The 25031-nt window shown below is 55.1% G+C and overlaps 2 protein-coding genes across 19 annotated transcripts in view; one reads left to right on the top strand and one right to left on the bottom strand.

The window, feature by feature from the left end:
- The window catches only part of LOC309661756 (uncharacterized protein), a 36241-nt gene that overhangs the window by 5313 nt on the left and 5897 nt on the right, over positions 1–25031 (bottom strand). Inside the window, exons 1-3 of one of the 15 annotated variants that reach the window (XR_014264252.1) lie at positions 24678–24831; positions 23288–23393; positions 16936–19144 (exon numbers count right to left, since the gene is read on the bottom strand). Coding sequence is in view for 1 of the 15 variants with exons in the window: in XM_082463728.1 (XP_082319854.1) it covers positions 5563–5777; positions 21773–22101 (544 nt within the window). In the remaining 14 variants the exon portion in view is untranslated. The other 14 variants (XM_082463728.1, XR_014264253.1, XR_014264254.1 and 11 more) reach the window with 14 other exon arrangements.
- PRDM16 (PR/SET domain 16) overlaps positions 23405–25031 on the top strand; it is a 326525-nt gene continuing 324898 nt past the window's right edge. For 3 of the 4 annotated variants that reach the window (XM_082463679.1, XM_082463678.1, XM_082463680.1), the window contains exon 1: positions 23405–23748. In XM_082463679.1, the coding sequence (XP_082319805.1) occupies positions 23712–23748 (37 nt within the window). In that variant the 5' untranslated portion in view covers positions 23405–23711. The remainder of the gene's footprint in view (positions 23749–25031) is intronic. The other variant, XM_082463681.1, reaches the window with a different exon arrangement.

The raw sequence follows: 25031 nt of genomic DNA, 5'->3' as shown, positions 1-25031 counted from the left end.
CCCTGATCCAAATTTAGCACCAAACTGACACCTGTCTCTTAAAATGAGAGGTTGTTTTACCACTTTTATTATTTTCTAGAAATATATATATATATATATATATATATATATATATGACTTATCTGTCCCTTGAAAGAACTCACCTGTAAACTGTCTTGGCATACGGCTCTTTTTTGAGAAGGGTAAGGACTTTGTTTCCCAATTTTGATCTATTTAAGTTTTCTATTTCTTCTTGGGCCAGGTTTGACATTTTGTATTTTCTCAGAAACATGCCCATTTTATCTCAAAGTCTTCCTTAAGTTCCTTGTTTAATATCTCAGCTGGGCATAAAGAAAGACCTGGGAACTCACCAGGGGCCAGAAGATCAGGGGGACCTGCTCCCTGAGGCCAGCGTGGCTCAGCAGTGGGCAGGAAGCCTCCTGGAAGGAGGCGAGTCTGGGGTGGGCTCTGAGCTCTAGGACTCTGCCGCCCTCCCAATGCTCTGCCTTCTCCCCAACGTTGGAGGAGCTGAAGGAGCGAGCAGTTTTCCCTGGAGGGAAGGCCAGAAAGACGCCTGCACTCAGTGGCTCTGAGGTCTGGGTGAACTCCTGAAAGGCTCCTCAGGGGCCTCACCTGGGGAATGGGTACAGCAATACCTGGCTCAGGTGTGTGAAGGGAACAAGGTGTGAATTGTGGTGCTTGCCTCAGGTGTGTACACAGGTCAAGGTAGAGTGTGGTGCTTGCCTCAGGTGTGTGCAGGGGACAGGGTAGATTGTAGCACCTGCCTCAGGTGTATTCTGGGGACAAGGTAGATTCAGTGAGAGGTAGGTGAAAAACATACCTCACAGCAGGTGCGTATTCCACCAACATTTTTTTCCTGCCTTCCTCCCACAGGAAATACAGCAGTAGTGAGGTTCTGAAGGTTTTCATTCCTCTTTTTAAAGTAGAAAGGAACAAGTCTTTGGTAACAGGATTTGACACTATGTGGCCTTGAGTGGGAGGTCCCTGGAGCTTCATGGCACTCCTCAAAATGTATCCTCTGTCCCAGACAGGTGTGAGGCACTGTGTCTGTTTGAGTTTGTAATAAGTGTGTAACTCCTCCTGCCCCAGCTCACTGTCTGCAGAGAGTTTCCAGGCTGCAGTGCAGGGAGGGGAATCTAAACAGAGCCCAGAGCTCCTGGTGAGTTGAGAGATGGGTCCAGAGTCTCCCGCATTTTCACAATTGGTGAAATTCAAATGAAGTGCAGAGATAAGTCAAAAGCATTGTGCCAAGATGAACCTCCCAGCATGCACAGCCGTGCCAGGGTGATGTACAGTGTTAACACTAGGACAGGATGAGCAAAGTGTATATTGAAACTCTGTGTGCTCCTTTGCAACTTCTTGAAGAGTAAAATAATAGTCTGATTTTTGGTTACCAGGCCTGAAAAGAAGCAGGAATATATGTCTCATCACCACGAGAAAAACCAACTAACTAAGAATAGACCCAGACATGACACAGATGATAGAAATACAATAAATGAATGTTAAATCAGCTATTGTAAGTATAGTCTATGTCATCAAAAGGGCAGAGGAAAACATACATATGATGGGGAGAAAAATAGAAGAGATTAAAAAGACCCAAAATGAACTTCTAGAGATGAAAAAATACATTGTCTGAAATGGAAAAATACACTGAATGTGATTAAAAGCAGATTAGATGCTATGGAATTTTTTTTAAAAAAGAAAAAAGATCAATGGGATCTTTTAAGAGAGCAGCAGAAATTATCCAAAGTTATATATATAAAAAAAGAAAAAACGACTGAAAAAATGAACAGAGCAACAGTGATGAGTGGGATGATAAGAAGTGGTCTAACATACATGTCATCAGCTTCTCTGATGGGGATGAGGGAGATGAAGGACAGGAAAGTATCTGAAGAAATCATTGCTGAAAATATTAAAAATTTCGTTAAACAACAACAACATTGTAAACTCACAGATCCAAGGATCTCAATTAACTCCAAGCAGAAAAAAATAAGAAGACAACCATACCCAAGTATATCATAACCAAATTGCTAAGGAGATAAAGGGACAATCTTACAAGCAGCCAGAGAATAAGAGATATATTATGTATAAATGAACAAAGATAAGTATATATTTCTCGTCAGAAACTACACAAGCCAGAAGACAATGGAGAGACTTCTTCAAAATACTGAAGGAAGAAACCTAGAATTCTGTACCCAAGAACAATATCTTTCAAGTGATGGCAAAATAATATTTCAGTCAAAATTAAAGTGGAGAGACTTTATGGTCAGTAGACCAGCCCTGCAATAAATGTTAAATAACATTCTTTACACAAAAGGAAAATTATGCCAGATGGAAATATGAACCTACACAGAGAAAGAATATTAGAAATGATAAATATGTGTGTAGATAAAAGAGTGATTAATTTGAATTTTTAAAATTTAAAACATAATTAACTTCTCAGAGGAAAATAATGACAAGATATTAAAAGTTTTATAAGTAAGTGAAATTTATGACAATAGCACAAAGGACAGAAGAGAAGAAATGGAAACAAAAGGGGAAACCTATTGTAAGGATTTTACACCATAAGTGAAGTGGTATAACATTCTTTGAAAGCACTTTGGTAATTTAACGATGTAAAGACATAAACTCTACAGGAATCTCCAAAGAGAAAAGGTATAGCTAATAAGCCCATATTGTAGGCAAAATGGATATTTGAAAACATTCATTTAATTCAAGAGGGCAAGAAGACAAGAACAACAAAGAAATGAGACGTGAAAACAAATAGTAAGATAGTATATTTAAACCCAACCATATATATAACCACATTAAATGTAAATGGCCTAAACCTTCCAATTAAAAGGAAGAAATTGTAAGATTGGATTAAAAGAAAATCAAAACCCAGCTATATGCTGTCTACAAGGAACTCACATTAAATACAAAACAAAATAGATAAGTTAAAAGTAAAAGGATGGAAAAAGATACACCATGTAAACACCAACCAAAAGAAAGCAGGAGCTGCTATATTAACTTCAATAAAGGTTTATTCAGATTCACATTCTTTCCATATGCACATAAAAGAGTCATTAAGGGAGACCATATTCTGAGCCATAAAACAAGTCCCAATACATTTGAAAGGATTAAAATCATGTAACATAAGTTTTCTGACTACAGGAGAATTAAACTAGAAGTCAGTAACAGACAATATCTGGAAATTCCCAAATACTTGGAAACTAACCAACACACTTCTAAATAAATCATGAGTCAAAAAATAAATCACAAAAGAAATTAGAAAACATTTAAAACTGAATAACAATGAAAACACAATATTTTTAAATTTATGGGATACAGTTAAGCAGTGCTTGGAGGAAAACTTGTAACATTAAATTCTTATATTAGAAAAGAAGAAAAAATTCAAATTAATAATCTGTGCTCCCTCTGTAAGAACTATAAACTGAAGAAAAATTAAATTCAAGGTAAGCAGAAGGAAATAATAAAGCTAAGAGAGAAAATAAGTGAAATAGAAAACAACAGGAAGAATCAATAAAACCAAAACCTGTTCTTGAAAAGGTTTATGGATAAATCTCTAACCAAAATTATCAAGAAGAAAAGAGAAAAGACACAAATTACCAATGCCTGAAATAAAAGAGGGGACATCACTACCAAGCCTACAGACAATAAAAGAATAATAAAGGATGCTATGAACAACTTTATGCTAATACATTTGAAAACTAAGATGAAAAGTATAAATTTCTTGAAAAACACAAACTACTAGTGTTCACCTAAGAAGAAATAGGTGCAGATAACATATTTATCTATGTAGAAAATCTAAAGGAAACTACAAAAAATATACAAGAACTAATAAGTGAGTTTAGCAAGATCACAATGTACAAAAGTTCAATGTACAAAAATTAATTGGACTTCTACATACTAGCAATGAACAATTGGAAATGGAAAATTTAAAAATTACAATAGAATAAAAATTATGTATTTAGCAATCAATTTAACCAAAAGAAAAAGAATGTGAAGGCTCATACACTGAAAACTACCAAGTATCACTGAAATAAATTAAAGATCTAAATAAATGGAGAGATATACCATGCTCATGGATTGGAAGGTTCAGTATTGTTAGAATGACAGTTTTCCTGAAATTGATCTGTAGATTCAAAGCAATAACACTAAAAAAAAAAAAAAAAAAAATCCCAGAAAGCTTTCTTATAGAAATTAACAAGCTAGTTTTAATGTTTATGTGGAAACACAATCCACCTAAAGTAACCTAATCAATTTTGTAAAAGAAGAAAAAAGTTGGAAGACTTGTGTGGTATCTCAAGGCTTATTATAAAGCTAGAGGACTCATGACAGTGCGGCGTTGATGGAAGGATGAATACATAGATCAATGGAGCAGAGTCCACAAAGAGACCCACGCATATTTGGTCAAGTAATTTTTGATGAGGTTGCCAAGGCAATTCAGTGGGGAAATCATAGACTTTTCAACAAATGATGCTGGAACAACTGGACACCCATACTCAAAGAAATGAACTTCAACCCTTACCACACACCGTACACAAAAACAAAATCAAAATAGATCCCAGATCTAAACAGAACTAAAACTATAAAGCTTTTAGAGAAGACACAGGAGAAAATCTTAGCAGCTTTGGGTTGGGCAAAGATTTTTTTAAACAGGACAGAAACAAAAGTACAAACTATAAATTAAAAAAATTTTTTAGGGCTTCCCTGGTGGCACAGCGGTTGAGAATCTGCCTGCCAATGCAGGGGACACGGGTTCGAGCCCTGTTCTGGGAAGATCCCACATGCCGCGGAGCAACTAGGCCCGTGAGCCACAACTACTGAGCCTGCGTGTCTGGAGCCTGTGCTCCCAACAAGAGAGGCCGCGATAGTGAGCGGCCCCCGCTTGCGGCAACTATAGAATGCCCTCACACAGAAACGAAGACCCAACACAGCCAAAAATAAAAAATAAATAAATAAACAAATCCTTAAAAATAAAATTTAAAAAAAGGTAAAAAAAATTTTTATTGAAGTCAATTTTTGTTGACTTACAATGTCGTGTTAATTTCTGCTGTACAGCGAAGTGACTCAGTTATACACATATATAATCTTTTTCATATTCTTTTATTTTAAAATTTTAATTTACTAAAATTAAGAAGTTTGTTCTTCAAAAGACACTGTTGAGAAAATGAAAAGGCACGCCATATCCTGGGGAACATATCTACAAGTCATAAGTCTGGGGAGGAGGCACTGGATGATAAAATATCTGGGGAAACAGATGGGAAAGCTCCTGCCCAAGGTCCCTGGGTGCTCAGGGGCTGCACTGGCACCAAAGCCAGGTGTTCTGACCCAGCACGATTACAGGTACTGATGTTGTACTGAGCACAATCTAATCTTTTAGTGAATTCTCATCTTCCAAGTGTCTAAGCCTCTCATTGTTCATGGTCATTGGCCAGAGGGTCCTAGCTGGGCTGGGCTGCCCTCTCTCTGGGCTGCGCTTATCCCGGTGGGTAAGTTCCCCAATCATCACTGAGACAAAGCAAGCAGGTGAACCTGGGGCCCTTCCCTCCCACCCACCTGAGTAGGGTGGTCGGCGTGTCTGCCAGCGTATGGACCCCGCCATGCTGGACCCCTGTCTTCCTGGTCTCCTGATGCCACCCAGCAGGAGTGCCTCCGGGAGGGGGGTTGCTCCCCTGGCCGCTCGGGGCTGCGGTAAGAGGCAGCTGGACCAGCGCTTGAGGTGTCTTTGGAAGAAATCCACCTTCGAGGCAGTGTGGTTATTCTGGCAGAATCTGGAGAAAAAATAACGTTGCCTTTATAAGTGAGTCAGCTGACCATTTTACAATTCTTCCCCAAACTGACTAAGCCATTTTCACAACATAAAATGAGCAAAAAATGTAATTATTTCAAGGTGTCCTTCACCTCGAACTCACTGGAGGCTCACAGCTTAGGGGTTTAAAAAAATACATGTATTTAAAGCAAATATTATTGCAAATGACTACTCTGTAATTTGGATTAATTGCTTTCGGTTTTTTCTGGAAATAAAATCTTTAAGGCAAACCCATAAAAACCCTGGAGCCCAGGGCGGCTGTTCTCTGCAGCGCCTCGTTTACAGAGAGCCTGGGCCCGCCCTCCAGGGGACCCTGATGGGTCAGGGAGTCCCCTCTTGGGCCAAAGACCCCGGAGGAGGCTGTGCCATGCCCCCCAGGGCTGTGGACAACCCCAGCCCAAGATGACAGCCTGTGAGCCTCAGGGATGGTCCCAAGACCCTGACCCTGGGAGGGTCCTGAGAGGCCCAGCCAGGTTCATCATTAGCCCCTGTGATGGGCAAGGTCAGAGGCCCAGGGACACACGAGGGAGAATGTGCCGGCGTGGGGCTGGGAAGAGCTGGGCCTGGGCTGTGCCTGGGCTGTGCCCGTGGGCATATGAAACACGTGGCTGCGTGTTGCGCAGGGGCAGGGAGTGCAGGACAGGTGGACAGATGGGAGAACCCTACACCCCAGGGCGCCTCCCCTGGGGCTTCCTGCACACCATGGAGCACCCTGGACTTGAGGCTTTGCCGACTCAGGAGCCCGTCACAGGGAGGGGTCTCAGCAAGGCTGTGGGCGTGGGGGGGTGTCCGGTTTTAGGAGTGAGCTGGACACGCGGGTGCAATGCTGCAGGGGCACAAAGAAGATGAGGATGGAGCATGGACCGCTCGGAGGTCTCTGGAGACCCCTGAGAGCAGTTTAAGCAGAACAGGGGCAAAGGGAAGAGTGTCCGGAAGGGGCTGGGCACAGGTGCCACGTGACCACCATTCGCCTGGTCCCTTCAAGCCCATCACCTTATTTGTTCTCATCAGCAACCCCAAGTGGGCGCCATCTTTCCTTTTCTGGGTCCTCCACCCAGCGTGCCATGGCCAGGAAGGGCAGATGGGAGAGCTGTGCTTCCTGCAGGTGCATATGGACAGAGGGGAGGAGGGGCAGGTCCTGGGCTCCCCCGGGGCCAATGGCAGACACGAGACACGGGTCCTGCCTGTTTGTCAAGGTGAAATGTATCACTGCAGGCAGCTGGGCAGGGAGAACAGAGGTCTGGGGTCCTGGGCCAGCTCTGTTGCCTTTGTGCCCTGTGACCTTGAGCAAGCTCCACCCCACCCCCTGCTAGGCCTCAGTTTCCCCAGTTCATTCCCAGTTTCATCATGAAACTCAATTTCCTTCATTCATCGGGCAGGTGGTCCATCCATCCATCCATCCATCCATCCATCCATCCACCCATTCTCCATACACCCATTCATCCACCCATCTGTACATCCATCCTCCATGTATATATCCATACATCCATCTACCGATCCATTCATTCATCCACCCATACATCTATCCATTTTTCCATCCATCCATATCCATCCATCCATCCATCCATCCATCCATCCATCCATCCATCCATCCAAAACTATCAATCATCTCGCATGTGTCACACTCTCTGCCAGGCATTGGAGAATAAAGGGAAATAAAACAGGTAAGAAGCCCATCCCCTCTCTGAGTGACACCCTGAGAGTTGTAAGGGGGGAGATAATAGTTTGAGGACCAGGCAGGAGGCGTTTGCAGTAAGAGTGCAGGTGAGAGATGGAGGCAGCCTGGAAGAGGCGGCAGAAGAAGGTACAGATTGCAGCTGGTTACTGTGAATGGAAAATAGCTGCCCTTGTTGGTGGGGAATAAGGCCTGTGTCCTGGGACAGGCCCAGGGGTCCCACCAGACCACCAGCTGCCATCTTGGCCATGGCACCCTCCTGGCTGGCAGCCCTGATGAGTGGACCCTCGGGGTCCGCATGTGTCCACAAGCAGGGGCGTGAGGGGAGCCAGCTGCACTCAAGGTGGTGCAGGGGGAGGAGAGGATGGCTGTTCTGGCTGCCCCAGGCCCGGAGGGAACCAGGGTGTGTTCAAGCCCCTGCGGAGTCCCCGGTCCCCTGTCCTGGAGAAGGCGTGGGAGGACCGGGTGTGGAGGGCGGGGGGTGGTGAAGGAGCGCCAGGAGGCCAGCAGGGAGGGGCAGGTGACCCATCCTGCTACAGGGAGGGGAAGTCCACCCACCCCATCCTTCCAGGGCTCAGCGCGAGGCGGCTTGCCTCCATGTGCTTCTCTGTACGGGTCTCTTTTGACCACACAGCCCCCCTGGGGCCTCTGCTGGAGCCCATTCTCTGAGCCAGCAGGGTAGGTGTCAGCCTGTGATCCCCTCCCACCGGACCCCAGCTGCTCCTGTGCTCGAGACTGCAGCCCATGTATGTCATGGAGGCACCAAGAATGAGAGCTAAGTTCCACTGGGCTGGAGAGGGTCAGGAGGGCTTCCTGGGGGAGATGGCCTTGCAGTTCTGGTAAACTCCCCTCCTGCAGTGCCCAAGGGGCTGCATCCTCCGTGTCCATGTGCAGGGAGGGCTCCCGTGGTGGAACGGAAAGTCTGGGGCTCTCTGGGTGGGTTTGTGTAGAGCCCACCCTGGTGTGGGCCCCCAGTGGCTCCAAGGTGCCCTGGAAGGCTGGGTTGCTTCCACCGCAAGGACCCTTCCCCGGCGCCTCCTGTCTGTGTTTACAAAGTCCTCTTTATCCTGCAGGCGTGCTGCCCGTGGCTCTGTCTGTGACGCCCGCATCTCGCATCTCAGGCGAATCTCATCCTGTCACTTGTAAACATCCCGATGCCTGGTGCCCGGAAGCAGCCTCGTTTTAGGAGGTTTTCCAAGGGTCACTTTTTTCAGGGGAGGCTGGGGTCTGGGGTGCAGCCTTCCTTCCCTGGAGGCTGCTGAGGCCGAGGACCTGGCCTGGGGTGGAGAGAGTAGGAGAGGGTGCGGGGGGGAGATGCCAGGAGCCCTGGGACCGCGCCCCTGGCTCTGGCCGGCATAGCCTCCTTTGGGGTGACAGACCCAATTTTAAGTGTGTGCATGGAGGTCAGTCTCTGCCCTCAAGCCCTCAGCAAAGAGCCCCCAATTCCCCCTCCCCAGCAGGGCTCTGCCCCATCCCCCGTGTCCTCCTGGGGTCCAGGACCAGGGGAGGACCTGACCTGGGAGCCGCTGGAGTCTTCAGCACCCCTTGGGGTGCAGCCCCAGCTGGAAAGTGAATAGAATCTTGACTCTGAGGTAAAGTTGTCCACTGATGAGTGGGGGCTTCGGAGGAGGTGCCCACCTCACACCCACTGGGGACCGGGGCAAATCAGATCAGAGCCCGTGCGGCCTCCAGGAGCTCAGAGTCAAGAGGGAGAAGACAGAGGTATGTGATGGAGTGCCCGCACCCGCAAAGACGCCCCCCGAAGAGGGCTGCAACTCCCCCACCCTGTGCAGAGAAGCAAAAGCAATCCCATGCCACAAGCGAGATGCAGAAGAAGAACATTGGTGAAAGCAGCCCGGCAAGGTGGAAGCAGCTGAGTGTCCATCCACGGATGCGTGGGTGACCCAGGGCGGTCCAGTTCGCTCTGCGGTAACAGGCACCCCGACAAGGCAGGAGATGCTGACGCCTGTTACAACACGGGTGAACCTCGAGGACATGGTGCTCGGTGAATAAGCCAGACACGAAAGGACGAATATTGTCTGGTGCCACTCATGTGAGGTCCCTAGGGGAGCCACATCCAGACAGAAAGGAGAAGGATGGGTGTCACGGGTGGGGGAGGGGTGGAGAGTGAGTGTCTAGTGGTCGCAGTGTGTCAGTTTGGGACGATGAGAAAGTTCCGGAGACCGGATGGTGGTGATGGTTGCACAACAGTGTGAATGTGCTTAATGCCACTGCGCTGTGCACTTAAAAATGGTTGCGATGGTAAATTTTCTGTGTAGGATTCTTAGCCCCTCACACACATCAGCAACCTTCACCCCAAAACAGTCCACAGGTGGGTGCTGTTCTCACATTTGCAGGTGAGGAAACTGAGACCCGAACAGGTCACAGGGTGGGGAGGGGCAGCTCTCCCCAGAGCCTTCACTCCTGCCCCCCCTTCCCCCCCTCCTCCGCCTCCACCCCGTGTTCGAAGCCCAGATGCCCCTCCCCACATCTGAAACAACCGGGAAACTGAGTCACAAGCTCAGGGCGTGTCCCAGTCTTCCACACCCTCATAGAAATGAGGCTCTGATTTAGACATCAAGTTAATCTTTAGAAAATAAAGCTGTATTTAGTGCCCCTCTCACACACGCAGTGAGGCAGCACTGCCGACAGCGGGACCAGGAGAAGCCCCAGCGTGTCTGCGCTGCTCTCCAAAGACACAGAGGATTTTGTTCTTAATTTTAAACACCGAAACAATTACACAACTAATATATACTGCCTGGAGAAAAATTAAAATGCACATAAGCATAACACAAAAAAGTTATAATATCCTGAAATCCCATCACTCAGAGAAAACCGCTGTTACTATTTCAATTGATGTCCCTGAAGGTCCCCCCACCCCAGGACATATCAGTGGAACTAACAGACTTCATGGATCAAGTCTTTTTTGCTGGAATGCGCCATGGGGGAGGCTCTGGGGAATTAAGCCATCAGAACCCAGGAAAGCTGGCTTGGAGAGGCTGGACCCTGCATAGTACCAGGCCCAGACCTAAGAATGGACACAGCTTCTCTACAAAAGCCTGAGGTTAAGACAGCAGATTAAACACATGTAACAGTCCTCTCACGGCAAACCCACTTCAACCACAACAAAGCGATGTTAAAAGACATTTATCCAAGAGGTGCAGAGGACAGAGAAACCACAAATGTCTAAAAGCCGAATTGCATGGGGCCGCGGTAACTGGGTCACCGACAAGAGACACAGTCCTAAATGGAGAGTGGAAATGCGAGATTTTACCAGATTTAGGACAGAGAGTACCCCCAATCTCAGGATTGGCCATAAAAGCACCCCTAAATGAGGGGTGCACAAGTGGCTACGGTCAGGAAAGCGGATGTGAAAGGGGGTTGTGAGGAAGTTCGAGTCCTAGATCCCCTCCCCCTCCAGCCGCCCCTCCCCCATGTCAGGAAAGCCCCAAGTTCTATTCCCTGGAATGCAGGCAGCCTTACCCCTGTCTTCACCCCAACGTGGCCCGCAGAAGACTGGCAGCCAGACCCCTGCCTCAATCACTGGGAATTAGATTGGTCCCTAAGGATGATGTCACCAAGGGTTCCCAGGACCACCCTTCTGTGAATCTCAAAGGCAACAGCCCCCCACCCTCTCAGATCTTCCAACCAGCTCTGTACTACCCCCTCTGGATCACGGGCAGACAGTCAAGGATCAGCAGATATTGGAGGAAAGGCAGAGACTGAAACAAGTAGTACAAAGCCATTAGGAGGACACCGGGACCACATGGGTAGAAGAAGACTTCATGCTAACTATCAGTTTCCAAAAGCAAAGAACAGAGGAAACAGTGGAAAATCAGCAACAAAGCGTTTCAAGCAATGTTCCTAGAGCTGAAGGACGTAAGCTTCCAGTTTGAAAGAACCCACCGTGGATGAAATCAGATGCTTGAGGTGCATCGTTGTGAAACAGAGGAACACGTGGGGCAATGAGGAGAGTCTGTGGATTCCAAAGACAAAAAAGCAAGTCACGTACAAAGTATAAGCGAACAGAATCTCCTTGGACTTCTCAACAGCTACCCTCGAAGCAAGAAGACAGTGGGGCAAAACTCTTAAAATTCTGGGTGACAATCATCTCCAATCTAGAATTTTATACCCAGCCAGGCTAGCATTCCGGGTGGTGGAAGAATAAAGGCACTTTCAGACACGTGAGGTCCTAGAAATGAAATGTATCTTCCAGTTTACCAGAAGTTACTGCAGCACGTGCTCCACAAAAGTGAGAAAGTGAGCCAAGAAAATACAAGCACTAGGGAGCAGGAGATCCAAAGGCATTCCCTAGGGGATAATGACCAGAGCTTCTAGGCTTGTGGCTGTGGGTGGGATGTCAAGGGCAACTGGTCCATACTGGGGCAGAGCGAGTAGGAGCCGGACGTGAGGACGGCCATGACCAACGTCCCCGCAGCCACTGTCCCCTGGATTAACTTGGGAGAGCCTGGCTCAGACCTTTATCTTGACGCAGCTTGTCTTCACCACAGATGGATGAGGTTTCCATCCCCCCCCGTATGAGTTTCCTGTGGTTGCTGTAACGTAGCCTAAAACAGCACAGATTTACCATTTTACTAGTCTGTGGGTCAGAAGTCTGAAGTGAGTCTCACTGGGTGAAAATCAAGGTATCATTGGTCAGGCTGCTTTCTTTTCTGGAGGGTCTAGAATAGATCTTCTTGCCTCTTCTGTCTTCTAGAGGCTGCCTGCTCTCCTTGGCTCCTGGCCCCTTCCATATGCAAAGCCAGCAAGGCCATCTGAATCTTTCTGCTTCCGTCTACCACATTTAAGGAGCCTTGTGATGACACTGGGCCCAGCCACGTAACCCAGGAGATGCTCTCCCCACTTCGAGGTCAGCTGATTAACCATCTTAATTCCAGCCACAGCCTCAGTCTGCGGCCTCCCCCAGCCCACTACCCCCTGATGGATTTCCTGCTCCTCTCCCTCCTTCCTTCTGCTCCAGCACTGGGTGCTTTCGCCTCTGGGCTCTGCACTGGCTGTTCCCGTTGCCCAAATGCTGTTCCTCTCGATGTGCACGTGGCACCCTTCTCACTCCCTCACATCCCTGCTCAAATGCCACCACCTCAGGGAAGTGTCCCCAGGCCTCCCTATTGAGAATTGCACACGCCTCACCCCCAACCCCTCACCTCTCCTCTTTTCTTATTCTCACAGTAGTGCAGCCTTCCACCCGCTGTATGTGGCTTATCGCTCCCTCCCCATGAGAAAGGGAGCTGGTGGGGGAGGGAGAGCCTTTTGTCTGTTCCAGTCACTGCTATATCCTTGGGGCTACGGCTGCCCTGGCACATAGTAGGTGTGCAATGAACGCATGCTCCTGAATGGATATACCACCCACACTCTGATCACGGGGCACCTGACCTTGGTCAGCCTTATTTTCCTGCCGGCTTCCAACTGAGGGTTTCCTGTCAACGCCCGGGGGCTGGAGCCGGACTGTGGTCTGGCTCATCTCTTGAAAGCTTCACCTGCTGAGATGCCACTGCTTTTCCTTCCACAGGTAGGCAACCACTGATCTGTGTTCTGTCCCTCTGGATTTGCCTATTTTGGACACTTTATATCAACAGCATCGTACAATATGTGGCCTTTTGTGATTGTCTTCTCTCACTGAGCATCATGTTCTCAAGGGCCCTCCATGCTGTAACAGGTGTGAGGACTTCATTCCCTTCGCTGGCTGAGAAACATGTCACAGTTTGGATTCACCACGTTTCACGTACCCGCTACTGATGATTTTAATGTTCCTCACTCACTTCAATTTGAGTAAGCTTCTGTGGCTGGACTCACATTTTCAGGATCTATATTACATGATAAAGCTGGAAATCAAGTCAAGGAGATGGTTAACACCAAAACCTGGGGGTGGTTACCTCTGGGCTGGTGGGAAGGGGACACAATTAGAGAAAGGGGGCTGCACGGAGAGCTTTGAAGAAAATGGTCACGTGCTTGTGCTTCACCCAGGAGCTGGGGCCAGCGCTCACGTTATACCCTGCAGGTATGCACGTGCCTCTTACACACTCATCCGTCTGCACGCTCATTTCAAAACGGAAAAAGCTGTAAGATGAGCATAAAGCTTTTGAAACGTACATACTCAGTAGTGATTTTTTAAATAACCGATTTATTGAGATACAATTCACATAGCATGACATTCCCTGTTTTAAAGTGGGCTATCTAGTTCCAGAACATTTTCACCTTCCCAGAGGGAAACCCCGTGCTAAGGAAGCAGTCACCTCCACATACCTCTCCTCCAGCCCTGGCAAACAGCGGTCTCTTTTCTGTCTCTATGGATTTGCCCATCCTGGACGTGTCACATAGGTGGCATTGTACGGTACGTGGCCTGGTCTGACTAGCTTCATTCACTGAGTCCATGCCCATCGTGGTCTGTGTCAGGGCTTTGTTCCTTGCTGTGGCCGAACACTCCTCCGTAGTACGGATGCATCACTGGTGGTGATTTTCATCTTCCTCATTCATTTCAATGTGATGACTCTCATCCTAGGTTCTGGGAGACCCACAGGGTCCTCAGCTTCTGCTGGGGTCTGAACAAACCCTTCAGGAAGCTTTAATAGCCTTTCAACTCAGAACTTAGGTTTCAAAAACAAAGGCTTGAAATGCGGTCTGTGGCGTTGAGTCTGTGGTCGCCTTTTAGACCCAGTTCTGCTGATCAGAAAGGGAGAAACCTTTCTGATGTCCAGGGCAGAGCGGAGAAAAAGAGCAACGAGGATTCCAGAGCGGCTTTTCTTATTTTGCAAAAAAGCACACACACAAAAGGAGAGTCACTAACTGTTGATTTGATTGGGAAGGCAGCCTTCAGCGAATGACATCATTTGGAGAACATAAATCTTGGTTTGTATGATTTATTTATGTTAAGAAATCCACATATGATGCTGAGTTTTCAATGGCTTTGTTTAAGTGATAGTTTTTCCTTTTTAGCGAAAGTTGGAGCGATGATAAACAGCTCCAGCTGTAAAAATTAAAGGCGGAGGTGAAGCCAAGGTGATTATTACACAAAAAATCTGAGTTTGGTGGGGGGGGCATTTGGCCCTTCTCTGCTCTAAAATGAAAATTGCCCTCTGCCACCATGTGCCATGAACAATTACCTGCTGTTTATTAATTAACCTCTTTTTAAAGTGCCACATTTCTACTCGAAACTGTTATTTCTCTAATGTGAAAACTGGCTTATTCATGTTTATTAGAACAACTATGTCCCATGTGGTCCAGGCTCAGCGCACACTTAACTGACACATATATTTTCTCAAATGACACATTTCATGATTGGAAATTTCTTCCTAGAAGCCCAGATTCTGCGCCTGACTTGCTTGAAATGTTAGCTCCAAACTGGGCACCCGAAGCCACTGGTCTGTGCCCCGGGGACGGCCCTAGAATGGTCCTGGGATGCCACTGGGTGGCAGTCAGCCACTGGTCTGACTCCCCAGCGACAGCTGGGCTCTGAGAAAATACCAGCCCCAAGTGGCTGAGTCTTTCTGGACACGGTCATTGTCAGGAGCACATGGTGACCCAAAGGCCAGAGCCTCCTCTGGAGCTCACGATCCTGGCACCACATGAAACCCAGGAAAGGTCCCGGATGAAGACCCCTCCCTCCACGGCGGTGTGTCCGTCTGTCCTCCGCAAACCCTGCAGACATCCTGCTGCGTGGCACCTGGAACAGGGATCTGCGTCCAGCAGGTGACTCCCACTGTCCCGCCTCTGCGGGAAGTCCTTGCGCCTCTGAGCACCAGTTTCTCCTGACTGCGGTTCTACTGCGTGGGGTTCTCATGCGGGTCACACGCACTGTGACGCAGCCCAGGGATGGGAGTGAGCTGGGCGGCCACCAGCACGCTGCCTGGTACAGGAGCCCCGGCACCACCTGGGCTCCATCACTCCAGGCCAGGGAAGCCCACGGAGAGACCGCATGTCTCCCAAGGATGCTCTTTCTGCCACTGTCCCCTGCCTCCATCATCCCACTGACCCCACCCACCCCAGAGCAAGTGGGCTTCCCTTTTGCAAACCCTGCACCTTGCAGCAGGGGACCTGGGTGGCTTGCTCACTGCTGTGTCGTCCCTGTCCCTTGGCACAGGCTGCTGAATGCAGGGCGGCCCTTTTTGAATCAGGACAGCTGAAGGAAAGGGCACTCAGCACAGGGCTGCGCCTCCACTGCCCTGGCCTGGAAGGTTGCCCACGCCTCCTCCGTCTCCTGGGCTGAAATCAGCCTTCAGGTATCCCAGGTCACTTTCTACTCACTCAGCCCTCTTCATTTGTTCATTCATTCATTCATTCACTGAGCTCCAAGCATGGGCCAGGCACTGGGACCCTGGGGGGAGCGGGGGGAGGGGAGGGTAAGATGCCCTGGAAGCTGCAGGTCTGCTGGAGGAACAGGCTTCACGTTCAGCCCCCGCCGTGCGACTGTAAGTTCCAGGCGCACCAGCCTTACCAGGGCCCCTGGCCATACATCAATGAATGAATGAATGGATATTAGGTCTGCACACAGTCTGACGGCCTTGGCCTCTCAGGGGGCAGGTGGCGACCTATGGGAAGCACTGAAGGCAGGTGCCAGGAGACCAGCTGGCCCTCGGACAGCCTCCACTCTGACCAGACCAAGGTCAGGAGGGTAGCCGTGACTCTGGGAGTGTGTTAAGAGCTGCAGGGCGAGGGGAACCCACAGCTCCCGGGAGCCCCGTCCCCAGTCCTTTGCCCTCTGTGTCCAGCAAGGGAGCGAGGACCTGCCCTCCATGAATCCAACTCAGAGCCCTGGGGGCAGGCCTTGGTTCTGGGAGAGGAGGGCTCAGAGGGTGCAGGGACTCCTGCCATTAGCAGGCCCCTCTCCAAGAGCCCAAGAGCTCCCAGGAGGTGCCAGGCCCCGCCCCTGCAGGCAGCTGTGCCCACAGCACCCCATATTGCACAGCAGGAAACTGGGGTGCCCAGGAGGCCGGTGGGGGGCTGACCCAGGGTCCCAGGCGGAATGGGGAAGGAGCTGGCTTTGACTAAGCTGAGCCCCTCCTGCCCCCCCTCCCCCCCTCCCCCCAGCAGTCTGCTTGTCCTTCAGGGGAGCAGGGGAGGCGTCCTGTGTTAGTGCGTGGTGAGGGCAGTGCCCAGGCAATCCCTCTGCTGCCCCCCACCCGGCAAGACACTCATCATAGTTCCACTGATATCATGGGGGGGTGCCCCGTGAGTGAGGGGCTGCTACCCTAGTCCCTCAGTCCTCAGTGAGGACCCCTGACCTGCTTGAGCCGCAGGCGCAGGGCCCTGTGTCACTGTGTCAGCATGTCCCTGCCATTCCGGCCACCGTTCCTTCCTTCACCGGGGAACCTCGTGCAGATTCGAGAGGGAGGACTGGGGAGGGAGCCCCACTGCCCTCGCAGAAGGGAGAGAAGGTGGAGAAGCCCAGGCAGGGGCAGAGGAGCCAAGAACTGCGTGTGCCCTTCTCCCTTGTTAGAGCCCCCGGGTCCTGGGCTTGGGCGCCAGAGTCAGAAGAAGCCAGCCCTGCCCCAGGGGACAGGAATCCCCAACTGATTCCATCAGCTTCGGGTCACTCAGCACAAGAGGTAATTTTTTTCCCTGCCTGGGGCGGTCCTGGTCTCTTCCGTTTTCTTGCCGGTTCAGAGATCCGCCAGCGATTACTGGTTTGGTGGCAGGTCAAGGGGACCTGGGGAGGGTGTGTCCACTTGGCGCCCCCTCGCCACCCCCCATCCTCCACTGGTCCTGCCCAGAAGCAGTGGGCAGCCTGGACGGTTTGAATAGGCCGTGCCCTTCCCCGAGCTCCCCTAGCTCCCTATTCCCTCCCTCACCACTAGCTGGGCTAGTTTAAGGCTGATCTCTAAGCCCTAGGTCACGCCCCAGGGTCCCGCCCAGAAGCCCGACACCCCGCGGCGCGGGGAGGAGAGGGACGGGGGCAAATTCCCTTCTGCGAGCTCACCTGGAATCAGGGCTTCTATCGCCTGTCTCCCCTCCCCCAGCATCCCCAGCACCCACCCTCCGTGAGATTTTGGGTGCCCGGTGGTACCACCCCGAGAGTTGGAGCCTGTTGTGTTAAACCTCCCTGGGCCCCAAAGGAAACTGAGAGAACCGCCCAGGGCGAGGGAAACCCTGTCCAGGGACAGAGCGGAGACTGGAGGCGCTTGGGCGCCGAGAGGGACCCTCGCACCTCCGCCACCGCGCCGGGGGGAGGGGCGTTCTGGGGTGGGGGCGGGGGGAGAAAAGGGGGAGGGCAGCGATCGCTCAAGAGCAACCTTGGGCCCCTTGCAGTCTGGGCACGACCTCTGAGCCCCAAAAGGTGGGCAGCGCTGGGCCCCGCCGGGCGTTTTCCATCCTCCGCTCTCCCTGCCAATCCCACATCAACCCTGGGAGGGGCGCAGAAGTATTTTGCCCCTCTGCACAGATGGGGAAACTGAGGCGTGAAGAAATCCTCCTCCACGGTTACGTCGGGAGGACGCGGCAGGACCAAAGGCGAAATTTGGTTTACAGACTAACGGGGTCGGGGTGTAGGGGAAGGGACCAAGGTTCAGAGGACGCAGAGGAGAGGGCTTGGCAAGCCCAGGTGTGGATGGCGGAGTCTGCTCGGCTCTGAGGCGTCTGGGGACGCGGAGGGCGGGCTCCCACCCAGAGGACGCCCGGAAAACGACGCGGCTCTCCGTTTTCGTTGTTGCCACAGGGCCCTGCCTGCGCGCAGCCGGAACCTGGAGCAGGAGGCGGCGGCCGCGTCTACGCGGGCACCCTTCCGGAGCGACCGCAGTGCCACCTCTGCGGGGCGGAGCTCTGCCCGCGCCGCAGGGCCAGGGCGCTGAGGGGAACGAAGGTGCTCCCCACGTGCGCGGGCCGGCGGCCCGGGGGTGCGGGCGGCGCGAGGGTCCTCTCTCCAGGTGGGGCGGGGTGAACGCGAGGCTCAGGATCCGCGCAAATTGGACGACGGGATTCTTAAGCGGGTTTTGAAAAGTTCCGACATGGAGAGGGAAAGCGTGGGAAGCCGATTCCGTTTACTGCTCTCGGCGGCCAAGGCCGGAGCCAGAGCCGCAGCCCGCGCGCGGTTGCTGGAGCCCCGGGACTTAGCCGGTGAGTCCCGCCCGCTTTGCGCGCTGCGGCGGAACGAGTCGCCAGGGACTTCCTGCGCTTCTTGGGGTGCCGGTTTGGGCGGAGATACTGGAGTCAACTCCCACCTGGCTCAAACGAGGGAGTTCAAGCCCACAGCCTCAATCTCTTAAATTAAAAAAAAGAAAACAAAACTCATCACATCCCCCCCAAAGCACGTGGCAGACCCCAGGTGCCCCTTACGAGCATCTGCGCTCCTGCAAGATGGTGGCCTTAGCCAGAACTCCAAGATCCCGGCAGAGAAATCACCGGAGCCCTCCCAAGAGGCTGCCGGTGTACAAGAGAGAGCGTCCTCCTGCCTGAGAAGGAAGTAGGCTTCTAAACATCTGGGGTTTGTTCGAAATCAGCTACATGGCTCACATTCCTTGGAAGTCTTGGTTGGGAGCGTCCCAACCCTCTCTGCGACCCACTCCAGAACCAGGGACAGGGTGTGGGTGCCGGAGGCCTCCGCTCTGAGTCGCCACATAGCTTCTGAACTCGCTGGCCAGAAATCGGGTCCTGTGTGCTTCTGGCCTCTAAACTTACCTGGGTCACAGCGAGTGTCTCTGGGCCTGGGGTAGGAAGAGGGGCAAAAGGAGGTCTGAAATACTAACCCCAGGGTCCAGGGAGGCTCCTGTGGTCCCAGTCTGGGGCTGAGGTGCGGTGCTGGGGCAGCACCCACCGTGGGGCCAGTGTGGAGGTCCGGCTGGGGAGGAAAGGGCTCTGTGGGTTGCCTGTGCCCCCCACCCCATGCTGGACCAAACACTGTTCACCCCAGGCTGGAAGCCCTCTGCATTCAGCCCCTCGACTGGGTCCCCTGCTGGCCACAGAGATCATCTCCGCTCTCTTCTGTGTGCAGTGGGAACCATACTGCTTGTCCCCAAGCATCCCACGTGGTCTCCTGCTGCTGCTCAAATGGGGGCCATTTCCACCTAGTGTGGGGCAGAATGTGCCCAGGGAGGGAGACCCCCATCTCGGCCTGACTCGGTGGCCCCAAGTCGGGGGTGGGGCGAGGACTGGTGGTCTGGACGCCTCCTGGGGCAATTCCGGGTCTCCTGAGAGGAGACCGCACGTCAACGAACGGAGCCTGCTTTTATTCTCTCAGCTACTCTTTTCTGAGCAGAAACTGGAGGGTGAACAGAACTTGACTTTTCATCCGATGGAGCCCGGAGACTGAGTGCCCAGAGCCAGTGGCCAAATTCAGCGAACACCGAGGGGAACGTGGAGGAAAGCAGCGGGAAGCTATCGGAGTCAGTGCATCTGGCCTGCTGGCTGCCTGTTCCCACCCCGCAGCCACAGTCTGCAGAGGTCCTGCGCTGGGCCGCTGGACGGCTCTGACCCTGCACCTCCAGGCCCACAGACCTCACGATGTGGACCTCCTCTCCACAGGCACGGCCTCTTCCAGTTGGCATGGGGCCCCTTCCTGGCCGAGCAAAGGGACCCTCCAGCCCCGCAGTTTGGACGCTGGGAGTGCACGGTACCCCAGTGTGGTTTATTACAAATGGGCTTCTTGGGAGCCCTGGGGCCCGCAGTGAGGCTTACGATAGCCCTGCAGGAGCAACTTCACGTGCTCTCTCCCGAGCCCAGCCTTTTCTCAAAGGAGTTCATCTGGTCTTGGGTCTCCAGCTGCGCCTCCCTGCTTGCTGGGGAGGCTGGGAGTGTGCTGAGCTCTGGCCTGAAGCAGGATTCTAGGTTGCGGCACAAGTTGGTGGTAGAAGTCCCCCCTCCCGTCCCCTAGACCGCAGCATTGAAGTCTGTTCCCAAACGCCATAGGGTGTAGAGCACATCACTGTGGCCGACCCACACGTCACCAGCCTTGGACAGTCTGGCAGGGACAGAAGCCCCTGTGGAGGGCACCAGGGACGGGGTGGGCGGCACTTGCGTACTCCCACCCCAGTGCGGAGTCCCCAGGTCCCAGCTTTGGCCCGGCCACAAGAATCCCCAAAGCTTAGCTCAGTTTGAAAACAGCCTTTAAACCTTTTGGTACCATTGAAATGAAAACTGTCCTATTCTGGCTGAGCCCCCCCCGGCCCAAGCTGTTTCCCCAAGTCTCTTAATGTCCGCGGTGGGGCAGGACACAGAGCTGGGCGCCCCGGAGGACCTGCATCTGATTTCCCATGCTCCACGCTTTTGCTCCTCAGGACTCTCCCTGAGGCCTGACCTGCTCTCCGTCAGGTCTAAGTCTCACCACGCGGGGGCAGGGCCTGGCCAGGCCGGGACCCAACCTCGGCCAGGGCCATGGCCTTGGGGACGGCCCGCCCGGGCTTCTCAAGCTGATGGGGCTGATTCGAGAGCGCACCCTGGGGGTGTCGGCACCTCGGCTGTCTTCCTGGTCACCCTTGACCGCTAGCTTACTCCTCCCCAGGCAGGCTCGGAGCTGTAGTCCTCCCCACCCTCCAGGGCCCTAGGGGACACCGGCCAGAGACAGCACAGACAGGCCCTCTCCCCGGACGCCCGCCCTCCTCTCCTGGGCCCCGGCAAGGGTGCAGTCCCAGAGTCTGGAGGCTGCTCCACAATTTTCATCACCGCATGAGCTGAGGGAGGGAGCACAGAGAGGGCCTGAGTGAGCTGGGGCACCCCCAGAAGAGGCTGGGCCTTCCTGACCTCGGGTCCTGCTGGCTGCCACCTGGGTGGGAGAAACAGTGCTAAGCTGGGGGTCGGGGTGGGGAAGGGACTCCCTCTCTCTGCAGGTGGGAGGGCTTCACAGGAGCCACTGTATTCCCCCCAGGCCTCACACCTAGCCTGGCTGGGAGAATCTGGGGTGCCGAGGCGGGAGGGCGACCCTGTGTTTGTGTTCTCCTGGCCAGCGCCCCAGCGCAATTCTGCTCCCTGCTGGAGCCTGCCGTGGCTGGGTGAGGGAGACAGCTCCAGAGCGGGGGGCTCCAGCTCCCTTCCTGCCTCTCCCAGCGACCCCTCCACACACACACACCCTGGGCTTGAGAGGGCTCTGAGCCCACGAGGACCCAGGGCAGCCACGCCCTAGCCCCCCGTGGGGACTCTCCTCCAAGCCCCGGAGGGCCTGGCAACAAGGCCCAGGGACCCTCTGAGCCTGGCGGTTCTCTGCCCAGTCTCCGAGGAAAGATGGTCAGGGTTCGGGAGGCGGCGAGGGGGAGGCGGCGAGCCACAGGCCGTCGGAGGGCGGCGGGCCAGGGGACTGAGCTGATGGTGAATTCGGGGCCGCCACCGCAGGCAACACTCACCGAGGGCCGGAAACAACAGAGGCGGCGGTCAGTGGGCATCCCGGCCGGGCAGAGAGCGCCTTCTCCGTCCGGGGCAGTAAGCGGGCGGGCACAAGCCTGGACACCCCACCCCCCAGCAGTGGGGGTTCCGTCGGGGTTCGAATCCCGGCAGGGAAGCGGCTGAGGACGGCGGAGAGGCCAGGGTGGAAGGCCCAGCGCGCTGCCGCCGCTGGCTTTTGACAAGCCCGGCTCCGTCGGGCTTTCCTCTGGGGTAGCGTGGGCCATGCGCCCCTTGGTATCGGGGCGCCTCTGCTAGGACCCCGGGGTCTCGGGGGCAGCTCCTTGGACATTGCCAGTTCACCTCTTTTATGGCGAGGGCGCGGGGTTCCGAATGTAGGTCCCAGCGGAGGCGCCACTGGTCTCTCTGCACAACAAAGGGGAGGGGCACGGCCCGAAGCCCACCCAGGGCGGCAGAGACCCCGCACCGCGCACACGACCCCTCCCCGGCTCAGGGAGACTCTCTGGCAGCTCCAAGTCCCGCAGCCTGGCAGAACCCTGGTACTTGAAAGAGCGCGGGGGTCAGCGCCTCCGTTTGCTTCCAATTCCTTCTCGAATCCCAGACATACTCGAATGAGCAGTTCTCACCGTCCCCTCCAGGCCCCTGGGCCCGGAACACACTGCCTGCGCCCAGCCTGCCCCTCCGCCGCCGCACCGCCGAATTTGAGGGCTGTGGGGCAGAAGCAACGCCCAGTCGGCTCCCGCCAGCGCTCCGGCACCTGCTCCTCCGCCGGCTCTCCCGCCCGAGACGCACCTGGGCCGCGCGAGGCGAGGGGGACGTGTCCCCAGAGGCTCCGGTCGCTCGAGGTGGCCCAGCTCGGGCGCTCGCGCCGTTGGGTACTCACCTGGGGCCGCGGAGGCAGGAGAGAGCGGGCCCGCCCGAGGCGGCGAGGTGCAGGGCGCCCGGCGCTGGGACGGCTGCCCCGGCGCCGCCTCCCCAGTGCCCGGCGCGCTGCTCCCTGCGGCTCCGTGCGGGACCGAGGGCGGCGGGTCCGAGTCCCGCCCGCCGGCCCGGGCAGTGGCGGAGCGCGGAGCTGGCGGCGCTGCCGCTGTTGTTTTTGAGCCGCGGAGCCCGAAGCTAGAGCGGTTGGGTGGGGGCGAAGGGGTGGGGGCGAAGGGGTGGGGGCGGGGTGGGGGCGGAGGCGGGGGCCGGGGAGGCCCGAGGGGGGCGGCGGGGCCCGAAGGGGGCTTCGAAGGAGCCGGGTTCGGGCGATCGCGGGCTAGGGGCAGGGGCGGAGGGAAGAGCCAGGAGGAAAGCGGGCTGGGGCGACGGTGAACGCAAAGCTTTTTAATTAGTCATAAAATGCAATAAGACGAAGCAAAACCAGCCAGACCCGCGTCCGAACTGTCGGCGCGTTTGCCCCCAGATCCAAGGAAGTCTCGAGGACAAACCCCGCCGCCACTCCATCTTCGGCCCCAGCTGGGGCGGGAGCAGCAGCGCGACGCGACTCAGGGGAAGGGGGGGGGGCGAATAGTCACCTCGCCTCCGGGGCCACCTGGGTCCTTTTAAAGTGTCCGGGGTGCGGGCCCCGGGCGGGAGCGCCGAGCACGGAATGTTTTCTTAAAGGGCCAGTTCCGAGCTGCGCTGAAAGGGGAGGGGGGGAGGGAGGGGGGAGGAAGGGGGAGGGAGGGGCGGGGGGGGGAGAGAGATAAGTGAGGTGAAGACCAGGAAGGCCGAGGAGAGCCCCCCAATCCCGCGCCGAGGAGGCGGCGGCGGCGGCGGCGCGACGATGAGGATGATGAATACATTGCAAAGTTTTTTTGGCCCCGGCGAGGGGTGTCAGATTGAGTGCTCTGTGCGCATGTGCGAAGGTGTCCAAACTGACAATGCTGGGGAGATGAAGATAGTGTGTAGCTGCTTCTGGACTCAAGGAGGAGGAGAGAGATTCCGCGAGCCGACACCATGCGATCCAAGGCGAGGGCGAGGAAGCTAGCCAAAAGTAAGTCTCCCGCGCTCGGCCGCGCCGCGCCGCCGGGCCCGGGCCGCGGGGCCGGGGCGCCCGGGCCAGGGGTGCGCGTCGGGGCGCGGCCGGCGCGCCTCAGGCTCTCGGCCCCCGGATCGGCCGCGCGGCCCGGGGGCTGCTCCGCCTCCCGCGCTCCGGGGCGGCCGGGCTCGGCGCGGAGGCTCGGGGCGCCCGGGCCGCGCGCTCCCCGAAGGCGCCGGCCCCCTCCTCGCCGAACCCCCTCCCCCCCCCCCCAGTGTCAAGCGCTCGGGCCCGGGAACCCGAGGCGCGCGGTGGGGGCCGGGGAGGGGGGCGGAGGGGGAGGGCTGGGGGTGGAGGGGAGCGAAAAGCGAAAGTTAGCGAAAAGTTGACGAAAGGGGAGAGCAACTTTTTCCTCCTCGCTCGCTCTCTCCCTCTCTCTCCGAGTGGCTCTCAGTCCTGGTCAAATCATATTCCGGGCTTTTGAAATAGTGGGCGCTAGAGCACCGCCTTTGGCGTCCGCCAGCCGGGCGCAGAGGAGGGAGACCCCGAGCCGGGGAGGGGGCGGAGGAGGGGGCGCGGGCCGGCGCCCACCCGGTTCCTCGGGCGCAAGGGCAGGGGTGGCGACGGCAGGACAGCCACAGCCACTGGGGGAGCAAAATGGAGGCGTTTTCCTGGGCTTGGAACTATGGTCGTGAAGTTTATTCCCAACTGGTGCCCCGCGCGGCGGCGGGCGCTCCTGCGCGACTCCGGCAGCCCGCGCGGCCGCCCCGGCGCCGGTGCTCCCGGCAGGAGAGTCCCCACCGGGCCGCCTTCCTCCCCGCCGCCGCCGCCGCCGCCGACCTCGGCCCCGCTCGGACCCTCCCGCGCCCGCTCGCCTGGCACCGCCCCGAGGCCCGGCGGGGACAGAGCTGCCCCCGGCGAGACTGCCCGGTCCCCGGTCTTACTTTCTCTTTCGCTCCGTCTCGGGCCGAGCCCCGGGCTCCGCGCGCCCGGGCTCCGCGCGCCCAGCCCGCCGCCAGCCCGGTCCTCGCCGCCGGCCGGGTGCGCTCGCCGCCCGCCCCACAGCCCGCCGCCGCGCCTGGGGCCACCCGCGCGCCCTCCGCGCCCCGGCCGCCGGCGCCATCCGGTGCCAGGCCCGCGGGCCCGGGGCTGCGGCCCGAGAGGCGGGCAGGTGGGGGCGGCGGCGCCGCGGCCCGGCGAGCGCGGCTCCCGAAGCCCGGCCGCGGCCCGGCTGCAGCGAAGCGGCGAGCGCCGTCCCGAGCGTTCTCGGCTCCTCCAGCTCTCGCCGCCCCCTCCTC

Source organism: Balaenoptera physalus (genome assembly GCF_965194825.1).
Source record: "Balaenoptera physalus genome assembly, chromosome: 1".
NCBI classification, from domain to species: Eukaryota; Metazoa; Chordata; class Mammalia; order Artiodactyla; family Balaenopteridae; genus Balaenoptera; species Balaenoptera physalus.
The sequence above is the reverse complement of the archived record's forward strand: the minus strand, read 5'-3'. Positions and strand labels throughout refer to the sequence as shown.